Source organism: Dipodomys spectabilis, unplaced genomic scaffold, assembly GCF_019054845.1.
Source record: "Dipodomys spectabilis isolate Male_0828 unplaced genomic scaffold, ASM1905484v1 ptg000157l, whole genome shotgun sequence".
NCBI lineage: Eukaryota > Metazoa > Chordata > Mammalia > Rodentia > Heteromyidae > Dipodomys > Dipodomys spectabilis.
Window position 1 is genome coordinate 20,310,139 of NW_024870834.1, and position 11,565 is coordinate 20,321,703.

An 11,565-nucleotide genomic window follows, 5' to 3' on the forward strand; every position below is an offset into this window, starting at 1 on the left:
CATCATCTTTTATTGGCTCTTTTCCATATAGCATGATACAACCCTCAGAACTAAAAACAATTACCTCACTTCTTTTTCTTTTCGTTGGTTGTGGGGCCTGAACTCTGGGCCTGGGTGCTGTCCCTCAGCTCTTCAGCTCAAGGCTAGTGTTCTACCATTTGAGCCACAGCGCCACTTCCAGCGTTTTTGCTTATGTGGTGCTGAGGAATCTAACCCAGGGCCTCATGCATGCAAGGCAAGAACTCTACCATTGAGCCACCTTCCCAGTCCTCTTTTTTTATAGCAAGAAAGCCTTCAGAAAATACTGTCTAGTTACTTCTTCAACTATACAATGCACTTTGCACTGTTACTGCAAGTCCCTGAGCCTAGCTTTCTAACATCCCCATCTTTCCTCCATGAACTACCAAGGTTAATGATCCCCTCCTTTTAGTTCTGTCTTATGGCTCAGGAACATTTGACATAGTATCTTCTCTTGGTGATATTCATCCATCTTCTCTACCCTACTTTATTCTCCTTCCCTCCGTTTTAGGCTGTCCTGTCTTAAATCCTTTATCTTCAGAAAGGCATTCCCCAGAGTTCTATTTTAGGCTTTGTTTCCCCACACTATATGGATGATCACGTCCATTATTATAGCTTAAAATACTTATGCAAAATAGAAAACTTTTAAATATTGAAAACTCATATACTATTAAACTCATCCTATGTTAATATAAAAACATTAATGCACTTATTTCTACGGCTACTTTTTGTCAATGACTTTTTTTTTTTTTTGTCAATCATGGGGCTTGAACTCTGGGGCTGGGTGCTGTTCCTCAGCTCTTCAGCTCAAGGCCAAGACTCTACCACTTGAGTCACAACCCTACTTCCAGTTTTCTGGTGGTTAACTGGAGCTAAGAGTCTCATGGACTTTCCAGCCCAGGCTGGCTTTGAACTGTGATCCTCAGATCTCAGCCTCCTGAGTAGCTAGGATTACAGGTGTGAGCCCCCAGGCCCACTTGTCAATGACTCAATATTTAGTTCCCAGTTTTCCATTCCATTCAACCTATTTTTGGCCAACTTTCTTCCTTTCCTTTCCTTTCCCCTCCTTCTCTTCCTTCCTTTCATTTTCCTCTTGGTCCTGAGGCCTGAACTCTTGGCCTGGGCTCTCTCCCATGGCCAACTTACTTTCTTTCTTTATTTTCCTCTTGGTCCTGAGGCCTGAACTCTGGGCCTGGGCTCTCTCCCTCAGCTCTTCAGCTCAAGGCTACCACTCTACCACTTGAGCCACAATGCCATTTCCGGCTTTTTCTGTGTATGTGGTGCTGAGGAATCGAACCCAGGGCCTCATGCTTGCCAGGCAAGTACTCTACCACTGAGCCAACTTTCCAGCCCCCCAAGTTTATTTTTACCTGGTAACATTAGCCGGCTGCATTCTGAGGGTTCAGTCACCGGAAGGAGGGATAAACAAGTAATGTCCTTAGCTTCTGCTTCTACTAGCCCCTGTCCCAATGGGATGGAGGTATTCTGAACAAACTGAACCAGGAGCTGAGGAGGGGGTTAACAGGTGGAAAGAACAACACTGAGAAACAGAGGTTGGTAGGAATTATTCAAAGTCTAAATTTACCAAAAGATGATGCTCCAATTTAGTTTAGACTATTCACTAGTCACAGTTATATTCAAAGAAAAACTAGATTAACTACAATGTTTTAAGCTTATTTTTTCAAGTCCCTGTTCTCATGTAAGGCTTATGTATAAAATTAACTTCTGTCACTTTCCATCAAACAGAAATGATCAAAATAATTGTATTTTAAAATGATAGGCTATTTTTTAAAACTCAACTTTACTAACTACATCTTACAAAAGCATTTTCCTGGATATTGGCTCATTTAGTTACCAATCCCATTAAATCAGTAAGGTATTAAATGAATTGTCCAAGATCACACACTACATAGGATCAATGCCAGATTCAAATTTAAGTAATCTGATTTCAAATTCATTAACCTTTCTACTATTCTATAAGAACTCTCTAAAATTAAAATGAGAAAAATAAAAAAAAGTCAAAAGCACTTAAAATTCCACATCATGTTTAGAATGAAAATGTTTTATACAAAATAAAAGAATGGTCTGTGGTAGCAAATATTTTTACGTGCATATACACATACATATGCATACAAAGTACTTCATTATTATATAATTAAGTTTAATTTTATACTTCTGTAACAAATACAACGGGGCTCACATCTGTAATCCTAGCTACTCCAGAGGCTGAGATATGAAGATCAAGGTTCAAAGGCAGCCTGGGAATACATTATCTCCAACTAACCAGCAAAAATACCAGACTGGAGTTGTGTTTCAAGTGGTAGAGAACCCACCTTGAGCAAAACACTGAGCAAAGAATGTTAGGCCCTAAGTTCAAGCCCTTTTACTTACAAACTCTAGAAAAGATAATAAGGTATTCTTAAATTTTTGAGGAAATACTCAATAACCAAAAAAAAAAAAACAACAACAAGAAAACAAAAAACAAAAACCCTAATACAATCAAAAACCATTTGGCTCACAAAATCTGAAGTATTTACTATCAAGTAAAACCTAAAGTATTAATATCAAAGTTTACTGGTCCCTATACTAAGGATAAACTGAAATATAAACCAAACAAAAGAAAAGGAAACAAGCTGGGAGGGCTTACCTCTGGTTTGGATTCTAACTCATCTGATAACATTGATTCAGCTTCCAAAATCCTGTTGCTGTTCAGGGAACAGATTCAAATTTAAGTCAGAGTTCCTGTTATGTTCATAGTCCTCTAGGAAAAACTATATGCTCTTCCTTTAAGATGCTGAACTGGGCTGGTTATCAACTTAAACCTATAATAGATTTAAAAAAGAGAAAGACATATTAAAAGAAATAGGAAAGCATTGTGGTTTATTTTATTTTATTTTTCGGTCTTGGGTCTTGAACTCTGGGCCTGGGTGCTGTCCCTGAGTTCTTCAACTCAAGGTGAGCACTCTACCACCGAGCCACAGCGGCACTTCCCGTTTTCTGATGGTTGGCTTGGACCTCATCTTTAATTTGCAAATTGACATTAGCCAATTTGTGAAATATATTAGCCAGTAGTGTGATGTCAAATATCCAATTAAATGTATTCCTATTCCCAATTGATTCCATTACTCATTTAACAGATTCTTTTAAAAAAGCATATCTTGGGGCTGGGAAGGTGGCTCAGTGGTAGAGCGCTTGCCTTGCATGCATGAGGCCCTGGGTTCGATTCCTCAGCACCACATAAGCAAAAAGCCGGAAGTGGCGCTGTGGCTCAGGTGGTAGAGTGCTAGCCTTGAGCTGAAGAGCTGAGGGACAGCACCCAGGCCCAGAGTTCAGGCCCCACAACTGGACCCCCCCCCCCAAAAAAAATAATAAAATAAAAAAGCGTATCTTGCACCGGGCGCTGGTGGCTCATGCCTGTAATCCTAGATACTCAGGAGGCTGAGATCTGAGGATCGCGGTTCAAAGCCAGCCCAGGCAGGAGAGACCCTGAGACTCCTATCTCCAATAAACCACCAGAAAACCGGAAGTGGCGCTGTAGCTCAAGTGGTAGAGCGCTCGCCTTGAGCTGAAGAGCTGAGGGACAGTGTCCAGGCCCAGAGTTCAAGCCCCACGACCGACACACACACACAAAAAAAGCATATCTTGGGCCGGGAATGTAGCTTAATGGTAGAATGCTTGCCTAGCATGCATGAAGCCCTGGGTACCTCAGTACCACATAAACAGAAAAAGCTGGAAGTGGTCCTGTGGTTCAAGTGATAGAGCTCTAGCCTTGAGCACAGAGAGGCTTAGGAACAGAGCCCAAACCCTGAGTTCAAGCTTCAGGACCAACAAAAATAAATGCATATCATGTGTGTGTGTGTGTGCGCGCGCACATGCAGCAGTACCAAGGTTTGAACTCGGGGCCTCTCACTCACTCTAGCTCAGCTTTATTTCTCATAGCTACTGCTCTAGTATACCTCTAGTCCAGTTCTTTTCTTTTCTTTTTTTTCCCTTGTGCCAGTGCTGGTGCTGTCCCTGAACTTTTTTGCTCAAGGCCTGTGCTCTACCACTTGAGCACAGTTCTGCTTCAAGCTTTTTTGGTGCTTCATTGGGGGTAAGTGTCTCTCATTAACCCCTTTTTTTTTTTTTTTGGTCGGCCATGGGGCTTGAACTCTGGGCCTGAGTGCTGTCCCTCAGCTCTTCAACTCAAGGTTAGTGCTCTATTGCTTGAGCCACAGTGCCACGTGCAGTTTTTGTCATTTATTGGAGATAAGAGTCTCACAGACTTTCCTGCTCGGGCTGGCTTTGAACTGCAATCCTCAGATCTCAGCCTCCTGAGTAGCTAAGATTACAGGTGTGAGCCACCAGCACCTGGCTCTCTCATTAACCTTACCCAGGCTGGCTCTGAACTATGATCCACAGATCTCAGCCTCCTGAATATCTAGGATACAGGAATGAGCAACCAGGGTCTATCTACTTCAGCTTCATTTTCTAGTTACAAATAATCAGATGAGGTGGAGTTTCCAAGGTTTTTCTGCCTAGGGTGACTTTGAACAATGGTTCTCCAAGTCCTCAGTATTCTGAATAGCTAGGATTATAGGTGCCCAGTTAAAAATGAAAATACTTTAAAAACTGAATTTTGGGCTGGGAATGTGGCTTAGTGGTAGAGTGGCTTGTCTAGCATACATGAAGCACTGGGCTCAATTCCCCAGTACCACATAAAAAGCTGGAAGTGGTGCCGTAGCTCAAGTGGTAGAGTGCTAACCTTGAGCAAAAGCAGCTCAAGGACACTACCCAGACCTGAGTTCAAGCCCCAGGACTGGCAAAAATAAAAATAAAAAATACTGAGTTTCATTGAGACAGAGTTCACAAAACATACAATTCATCTATTTTTAAAAATAAATAAAATGTGATCAATTGGTTGGTTGAATGCCAGTACCTAGGGTTTGAAATCAGGGCCTTGAACTCTTGTTTTTTTGTTTTTTTTCTATTTTTCATTCATGGTTGATACACTACCATCTGTGCCACACATCCAGCTTAGCTTTTTTTTTGGGGGGGGGGGGTGAGGGGGGCTGGTTAATTGAAGATGTTAGACTTTTCTATCCAGACTGCTTAGATTCTGAGTAGATATGATTGATTACAGGAATGAGCCACTTGTGCCCAGCTTTGAGCATAGTTTCAAAAACTACTTATAAGCTAGTTCCATTATCTCTGTAATTTCTATGTGACTGAGGGATTTGGGATTTTTTGCGGGGGGAGGGTGTGAGGGCGTGGGTCATGGGGCTTGAACTCTGGGCCTGAGTGCTGTCCCTCCAGCTTTTCAGCTCAAGGGAGTGCCCTACCATTTGAGCCACAGCGCCACTTCCGGTTTTCTGGTGGTTATTTGGAGGAAAGAGTCTCACAGACTTTCTCGCTGGCTGGCTTGAACTGTGATCCTCAGATCTCAGCCTCCAGAAGCTAGGATTACAGGCATGAGCCATCAGTGCCTAGCTTGAGGGATTTCCCCCCCACCTTTTTTTTTTTTAGTGGGAAAGCACTGTACTGGGGCTTGAACTCAGGTCCTCCCATTGAGCTATATGCTTCCAGTTCCATGGGTCTTTTTTTTTTTTTTGGTCGGCCGTGGGGCTTGAACTTTGGGCCTGGGCACTGTCCCTCAGCTCTTCAGCTCAAGGCAAGCGCTCTACCACTTGAGCTACAGCGCCACTTCCGGTTTTCTGATGGTTTATTGGAGATAGGAGTCTCACGGTCTCTCCTGCCTGGGCTGGCTTTGAACCGCGATCCTCAGATCTCAGCCTCCTGAGTAGATAGGATTACAGGTGTGAGCCACCAGCGCCCAGCCCATGGGTCTTTCTATAACTAATTTTCCTTTTGTTTATGGATCACATTTTGTTGATCCTTTAACTATCTTTTTTTTTTCCTTTCTCAGTGCTAGGGAATCAAACCCAGGGCCAGCTGAACTACTACATCTTCAACCTGGCTATTTTTTTATTTTTATTATTGTGAAAATACCGTATAGAGGGGTTACAATTACACGGGCAAGATAAAGAGTACATTTCTTTTTTTTGTTGTTGTTGTTGGTTGTGGGGCTTGAACTCTGGGCTTGGGCACTGTCCCTGCGCTCAAGGCGAATGCTCTACTGCTAGAGCCACAGCGCCACTTCCGGTTTTCTAGTGGTTTATTGGAGATAAGAGTCTCATAGACTTTCCTGCCCGGGCTGGCTTTGAACTGAGATCCTCAGATCTCAGCCTCCTGAATAGCTAGGATTACAGGTGTGAGCCACCAGCACCCAGCATGAGTACATTTCTCATCAAGCATTGTTGCCTCCTCCTTTGTTTCCCCTTCCTATCTCCCCCCACCCCACAAACCCTGGCAATTTTTATTGGATGTTGGAAATCACAAACTATACTTTGTTGAATGCTAGATTTTGTTCTCTTCCCTCAAAGTTTTAAATTATTTTCTGGGACACAGTTAAGTTAGTTGTGGATCAGTCTTCCTGGAAAGATTTGAACATTACCTTTCCAAATTAGTATGGGTACAATTAAAATGTTTGGGTGGCAAGTGTAATGGCTCACACCTGTAATCCTAGCTATTTAGGAGGCTGAGATTAGGAGGAGAGAGGTTCTAAGCCATTCTAGACAGAGAAATTCAAAAAACTCCATCTCAATGGAAAGAAGCTAAGCATGGTGGTGTGTGCCTGTCATTACAGACATAGAAGTCTAAAACAGTAGAAGCTAAAATAGGTAGATCATGGCCCAGCAGGCAGGAGACCTTACCTCAAAAATAAATGGTGCTCAAATGTCATGAGGTGGCTTTTCTTTTCTTTTTTTTGAATTTTCCATAATCTAAGGATTAATGATATTTATTCCACGCTAAAATGGGTCGACAAATAGTTCTAAAACAATAGATCTACTCAGCTTACCTAACCATCTAGACAAGTAAGTCAAGCACTGTTAAGTAAAATGTACTGATAATCTCCATTTCCCTTAGTGGGGGGGGGGAGGGGGGAATGGAGAGAGGAAGAGAGAGAGAGAGGGAAATTAGAAGGAGAGAGGGAGTGAAGGAAGTGTATGTGTGTAGAATTTAATGCTCCAGATGGCTGTTACTTTGCAGTCATCTTAGAATCCAGAAAGAGGATCACTTATACTCTTAATAACCTTTATTATGTTGGGAAGTTGGCTCAGTGGTAGAACGCTTGCCTTGCATGCCTAAGGCCCTGGGTTCGATTCCTCAGCACCACATAAGCAAAAAGCAAAAAAAAAAAGGCCGGGAGTGGCACTGTGGCTCAAGTGGTAGAACACTAGCCTTGAGCTGAAGAGCTAATTAAATAAATGGGCTGGGAAGGTGGCTCAGTGGTAGAGCGCTTGCCTTGCATGCATGAGGCCCTGGGTTCGATTCCTCAGCACCACATAAGCAAAAACAGAAAAGCCGGAAGTGGCGCTGTGGCTCAAGTGGTAGAGCGCTAGCCTTGAGCTGAAGAGCTGAGGGACAGCGCCCAGGTCCAAAGTTCAGGCCCCATGACTGGACCAAAAAATAAAATAAAATAAAATAACCCTTATTGTATCTTATTGTAACATGCCAGGCTCTTAGTAACTTTTATGGTATCTTATTGTAACAAGGTTCTACCAGGCCAATTCTGATACTAGAGGAATATCTACCACTTCAGAACAAGACTGACTTGGACTGTTGTAATTATGCATACATCCTCATACCTTGCCCCCCCCAAGTCTCCTATTTCATTGAAGGCCAATGTTTATGGCAGAGATGGTGGATTTAACATGATTTGTAATTTCTTTCTCTTCCATATTTCTGGTCTAATAAACTTTCCTGTCATTTGTACTAAAAAAAAAAAGTTTTTAAAAATAAATGATGCAAACAAAGGCTGAAGGAGAGGCTCAGCAGTGCCTACCAAGTGCAAGGCCCAGAGTTCAAACCCCTAGGAAAAGAAATGTTTATGAGATTCAGACAAGTTTAAGAATTCTGTTCTAGTCCAGACATGGTGGCTTACTCTTTTAACTCTAGACACTTCGGAGTGGAGATCAAGAGGATTGTGGTTCAAGGTCAGTCAGAGCAAAAAAGTTTGAGAAACTATATCTCAACCAATAAAAACTTGGTACTGGTATTGATGTACTGGTATAAAAAATCCTAGTAAGACTAGAAGTATAGGTAGGAACCTGTCCTGCCTGGCAGGAACTCAAGACCTCATTTGAAAAACAAAGCAAAAATATCTGGGGCTCAAGTGACACAATACCCACATAAGCACAGGGCTGAGTTCAGCCCAAAGTACTTAAAAAAAAACATGGGGCTGGGAACGTGGCTCAGTGGTAGAGCGCTTGCCTTGAATGCATGAGGCCCTGGGTTCGATTTCTCAGTACCACATAAGCAAAAAAGAAAAAAGCCAGAAGTGGTGCTGTGGCTCAAGTGGTAGAGCGCTAGCCTTGAGCTGAAGAGCTGAGGAACAGCGCCCAGGCCCAGAGTTCAGGCCCCACGACCGGACCCAAAAAGTAAAAAATAAAAATAAAAAATAAAAAAAACAACAACAAAACATGCCTTGCATGCATGAGGCCCTGGGTTCAGTTCCTCAGCACCACATAAGCAGAAAAAGCAGGAAGTGGCACTGTGGCTCAAGTGGTAGAGCACTAGCCTTGAGCTGAAGAGATGAGGGACAGCACTCAGGCCCAAAGTTCAGGCCCTGTGACCTACAAAAACAAAAGCCAAAAAACAAAAACAAAAACAAAACCCTTGTTCCATCCATCAAATACTTTGAAAAATAAATTTACAATTAATCTACCCAGTTAAACACCTTAAAGTTATTCTGTATCCATACACAACAGTGTATCAAATTTACCAATGTCCAAAATCCAGGTCATCTTGCCCACCAACTGTTTTTCCTTCTATATTAACCTTCTGAATAACTGCTCAATCTTCTTCTCACTCGTTGCAAATTCTAAGTCTAGCATTCTCTTTCATTCTTCATATTTAAAGAATCCCAATGATCGTGAGTAATCCAAATATTTCTATGGTGATGCTTTAGGTTTCTCATTTTTCAATTAACTACTATTTGAAGAGGCTTAACTGGTAACTTTGCCTTTAAAATTCTTCCTTCTAACCTATACTTTACCCAGCCACTCAAATTATCTTTCCAAAACATATGTCACTTTCCATACTTAAACTCCAGTGAATCTGAATGATAAAACCCTTGGGGGAGGGGGAACCCAAAGCTATAGATTAAGAAACTTACCTTAAATTTGACAGAACTTAGAGGCGAAGCTTAAGCTAGAACTCAAGTCGCCTGCTTGCTGGTTTAGGTGCCCTGTTTTATACCCACACTAAGACAACACAAAGTGGAATTTCTCACTGCCTAATAGCGAAATGTCTCTGACTTTATTTCATCACGTTTTTTTTTAAATTCTTTTTGCAACTATGACATTGACCCTGATGCCAAAGTGAGATGGAAGTATGTTTTCTTAACCCCAAGTTAATACCATTGATGCGTTACGTGCATTTCAGAGCCTCTGAGGAAGTGGGGTAAAGTTGACTAGACAGTCTCTTCTTGAGGAACTCGTGCCGTGGGCTGAGGTGCGCCGAGGCTGTAAACACAGGCCAGCGGGCGGCCCGAACTGACCAGCGGAGAAGCCGGCGGCTCAGCCCCGGTGAGTCCACAGCTGTCCCCATTCCAGACCAAAAAAGTACGTGGGGGCAGGAAAGGAGACAGCGGTCCCAGCCGGACCGTCCGGGGCCGGGCCCCCTGGGCGTCCGGCGCCCCCTCACAAAGGCCGGGCAGGCCCGGCGGCGGGGCAGACCCGGAGCCCCGCCCGGGGAACGCGTTCACTCCGGCGTCCTCAGGACGGTCCCGTCTCCACGCCCCCGACCCCCCAAACACGCAAAGGCGTCGAAACAGGTCCCCCGAAACCCCGCGTGGGGCAGGGCCGAGGCCGCGGGGCTTCAGCCCGGGCCGCTCGCAGGCCGCCAGATTAAGGACGGCTTCCCCAGGGGGGAGGCTTCCCTGTCCTCCTCAGGGGCAAGCTCGGCCCCAGCGCGCGGCGCGTCAGGAGGGGGTCCCCGGCTCCGTCGCGGGGACCCCTCGCTGGGCGGGCGTGGCCAGTCTCACCCCGAAGCTCACCTTCCCGTCCCGGGCAGCCGTCTGTCCGTCAGCGGGTGCCGAATTCCGTCCACATACGGCGTCTTCCGGCTCCCGCCGGAAGCAGCTCGAGCGCGGGACAGGAAGTTTGGCCGACCCCCACGCACACCCCCACCTCCTCCCTACCGCCGCCCGGCCTGACGGCTCCGGCTCCGGGTCCGAGCCCGAGCCCACGGGCAGCTCGCCGACTCCGCCTGGCCCGCGGCGAAGGGCGCGGCCCCCGACCGAGGAGCTGCGCGGGTCCCGGCCGGTCACTCACTCTGGCCTTCGGGGCTTCTGGGTCTGCGAAGCCCGAAAACCGGGTCAGGGCGGCCTGGCCGTGACGTCACCGCCGCGCAGCCGGCGAGACCCGGTCCCGGGGCAGCGACCTCGAGCCTCTCCCCGTCCGCAAAGAAACTTCGCGTGGGACTGGGTATGAATTCAGGCTCGTGGAGAAGCCCCGGGGCTGGGTGCGGTGATGAGAGGCTGTAAGGGCCGGTTCCTGGCTGGGGTCAGCCCTTGTTAACCGGACCGGCTTTTGAGAGCGCTGGTCTTGGTGCCCGGGGTGGCGCCGGAGAATACGGAACTTGAAAATAGAGGCGGCGGGAATTAAAGCAGGGTTTTTGTTCTGTTTTGTTTCGGTTGTGGGGCTTGAACTCTGGGCCTGAGCTCTTCAGCTCAAGGCGGGCGCTCCACCAACTTGATCCACTTCCAGTTTTCTGGTGGTTAATTGGAGATGAGTCTCATGGACCTTCCTGCCCGGACTGGCTTTGAACCAGGATCCTCAGCTCTCAGCCTCCTGAGTAGCTAGTGTTAGCAGTCCCTCCGTAGCAGGCCCTCCGCCCCTCCCACTTCACAGTTTGTTTCGGTTCCCTGCTGCATCAGCGGAACACCTCCACCCAAACCTGAGCTCCAACCTGCTTCTCCCGAGGCTCCCACCAGTTTCTCCGGGATAGGTGGGCATTTGTACTCTATAGGTACGCAGAGTACCTCCCACCTCTAGTCCGAGTGTTAGAAGGAGGAGGCTGGATACTCCCGTGAGGGAGACAGCCCCTCTAATAAACCTCCTCCAGTATGTGATGGTGTCCGCGTTGTCTTCTGGGATGGCTGCTTACAGCTAGGATTACAGGTGTGAGCCACCGGTGCCGGCCAAATGTTTGCTTTTTAAAGAATTCCTTTACCTGGCGGCTCATACCTGTAATCCTAGCTACTAAGGAGGCTGAGATTGAAGACACCAGGAGCAGGAAAGGCCGAGAGACTTATCTCCAATTAACCACCAGAAAACCAGAAGTGGAACTGTGGCTCAAGTGGTAGAATGCTCGCCTTGAGCAAAAAAAAAAAGCTCAGGGACAGAGCCCAGGCCCTGAGTTCAAGTCCCGTGTGTAACGGGTGAGAGAGGAGTATTGGGTACGCAGTGTTTTAGGAGACTATTTCTCTTTAGACAACCAAGA

General features: G+C 45.8%; 1 protein-coding gene across 3 annotated transcripts in view; it reads right to left on the minus strand.

The window, feature by feature from the left end:
• Znf410 (zinc finger protein 410) overlaps nucleotides 1–10,235 on the minus strand; it is a 37,771-nt gene extending 27,536 nt beyond the window's left edge. For 2 of the 3 annotated variants that reach the window (XM_042692460.1, XM_042692458.1), the window contains exons 1-3: nucleotides 10,118–10,233; nucleotides 2,666–2,840; nucleotides 1,389–1,524 (exon numbers count right to left, since the gene is read on the minus strand). In XM_042692460.1, the coding sequence (XP_042548394.1) occupies nucleotides 1,389–1,524; nucleotides 2,666–2,698 (169 nt within the window). In that variant the 5' untranslated portion in view covers nucleotides 2,699–2,840; nucleotides 10,118–10,233. Of the gene's footprint in view, nucleotides 1–1,388; nucleotides 1,525–2,665; nucleotides 2,841–10,117 lie in introns of all 3 variants that reach the window. The other variant, XM_042692459.1, reaches the window with a different exon arrangement.
• Nucleotides 10,236–11,565: the final 1,330 nt, after the last annotated feature.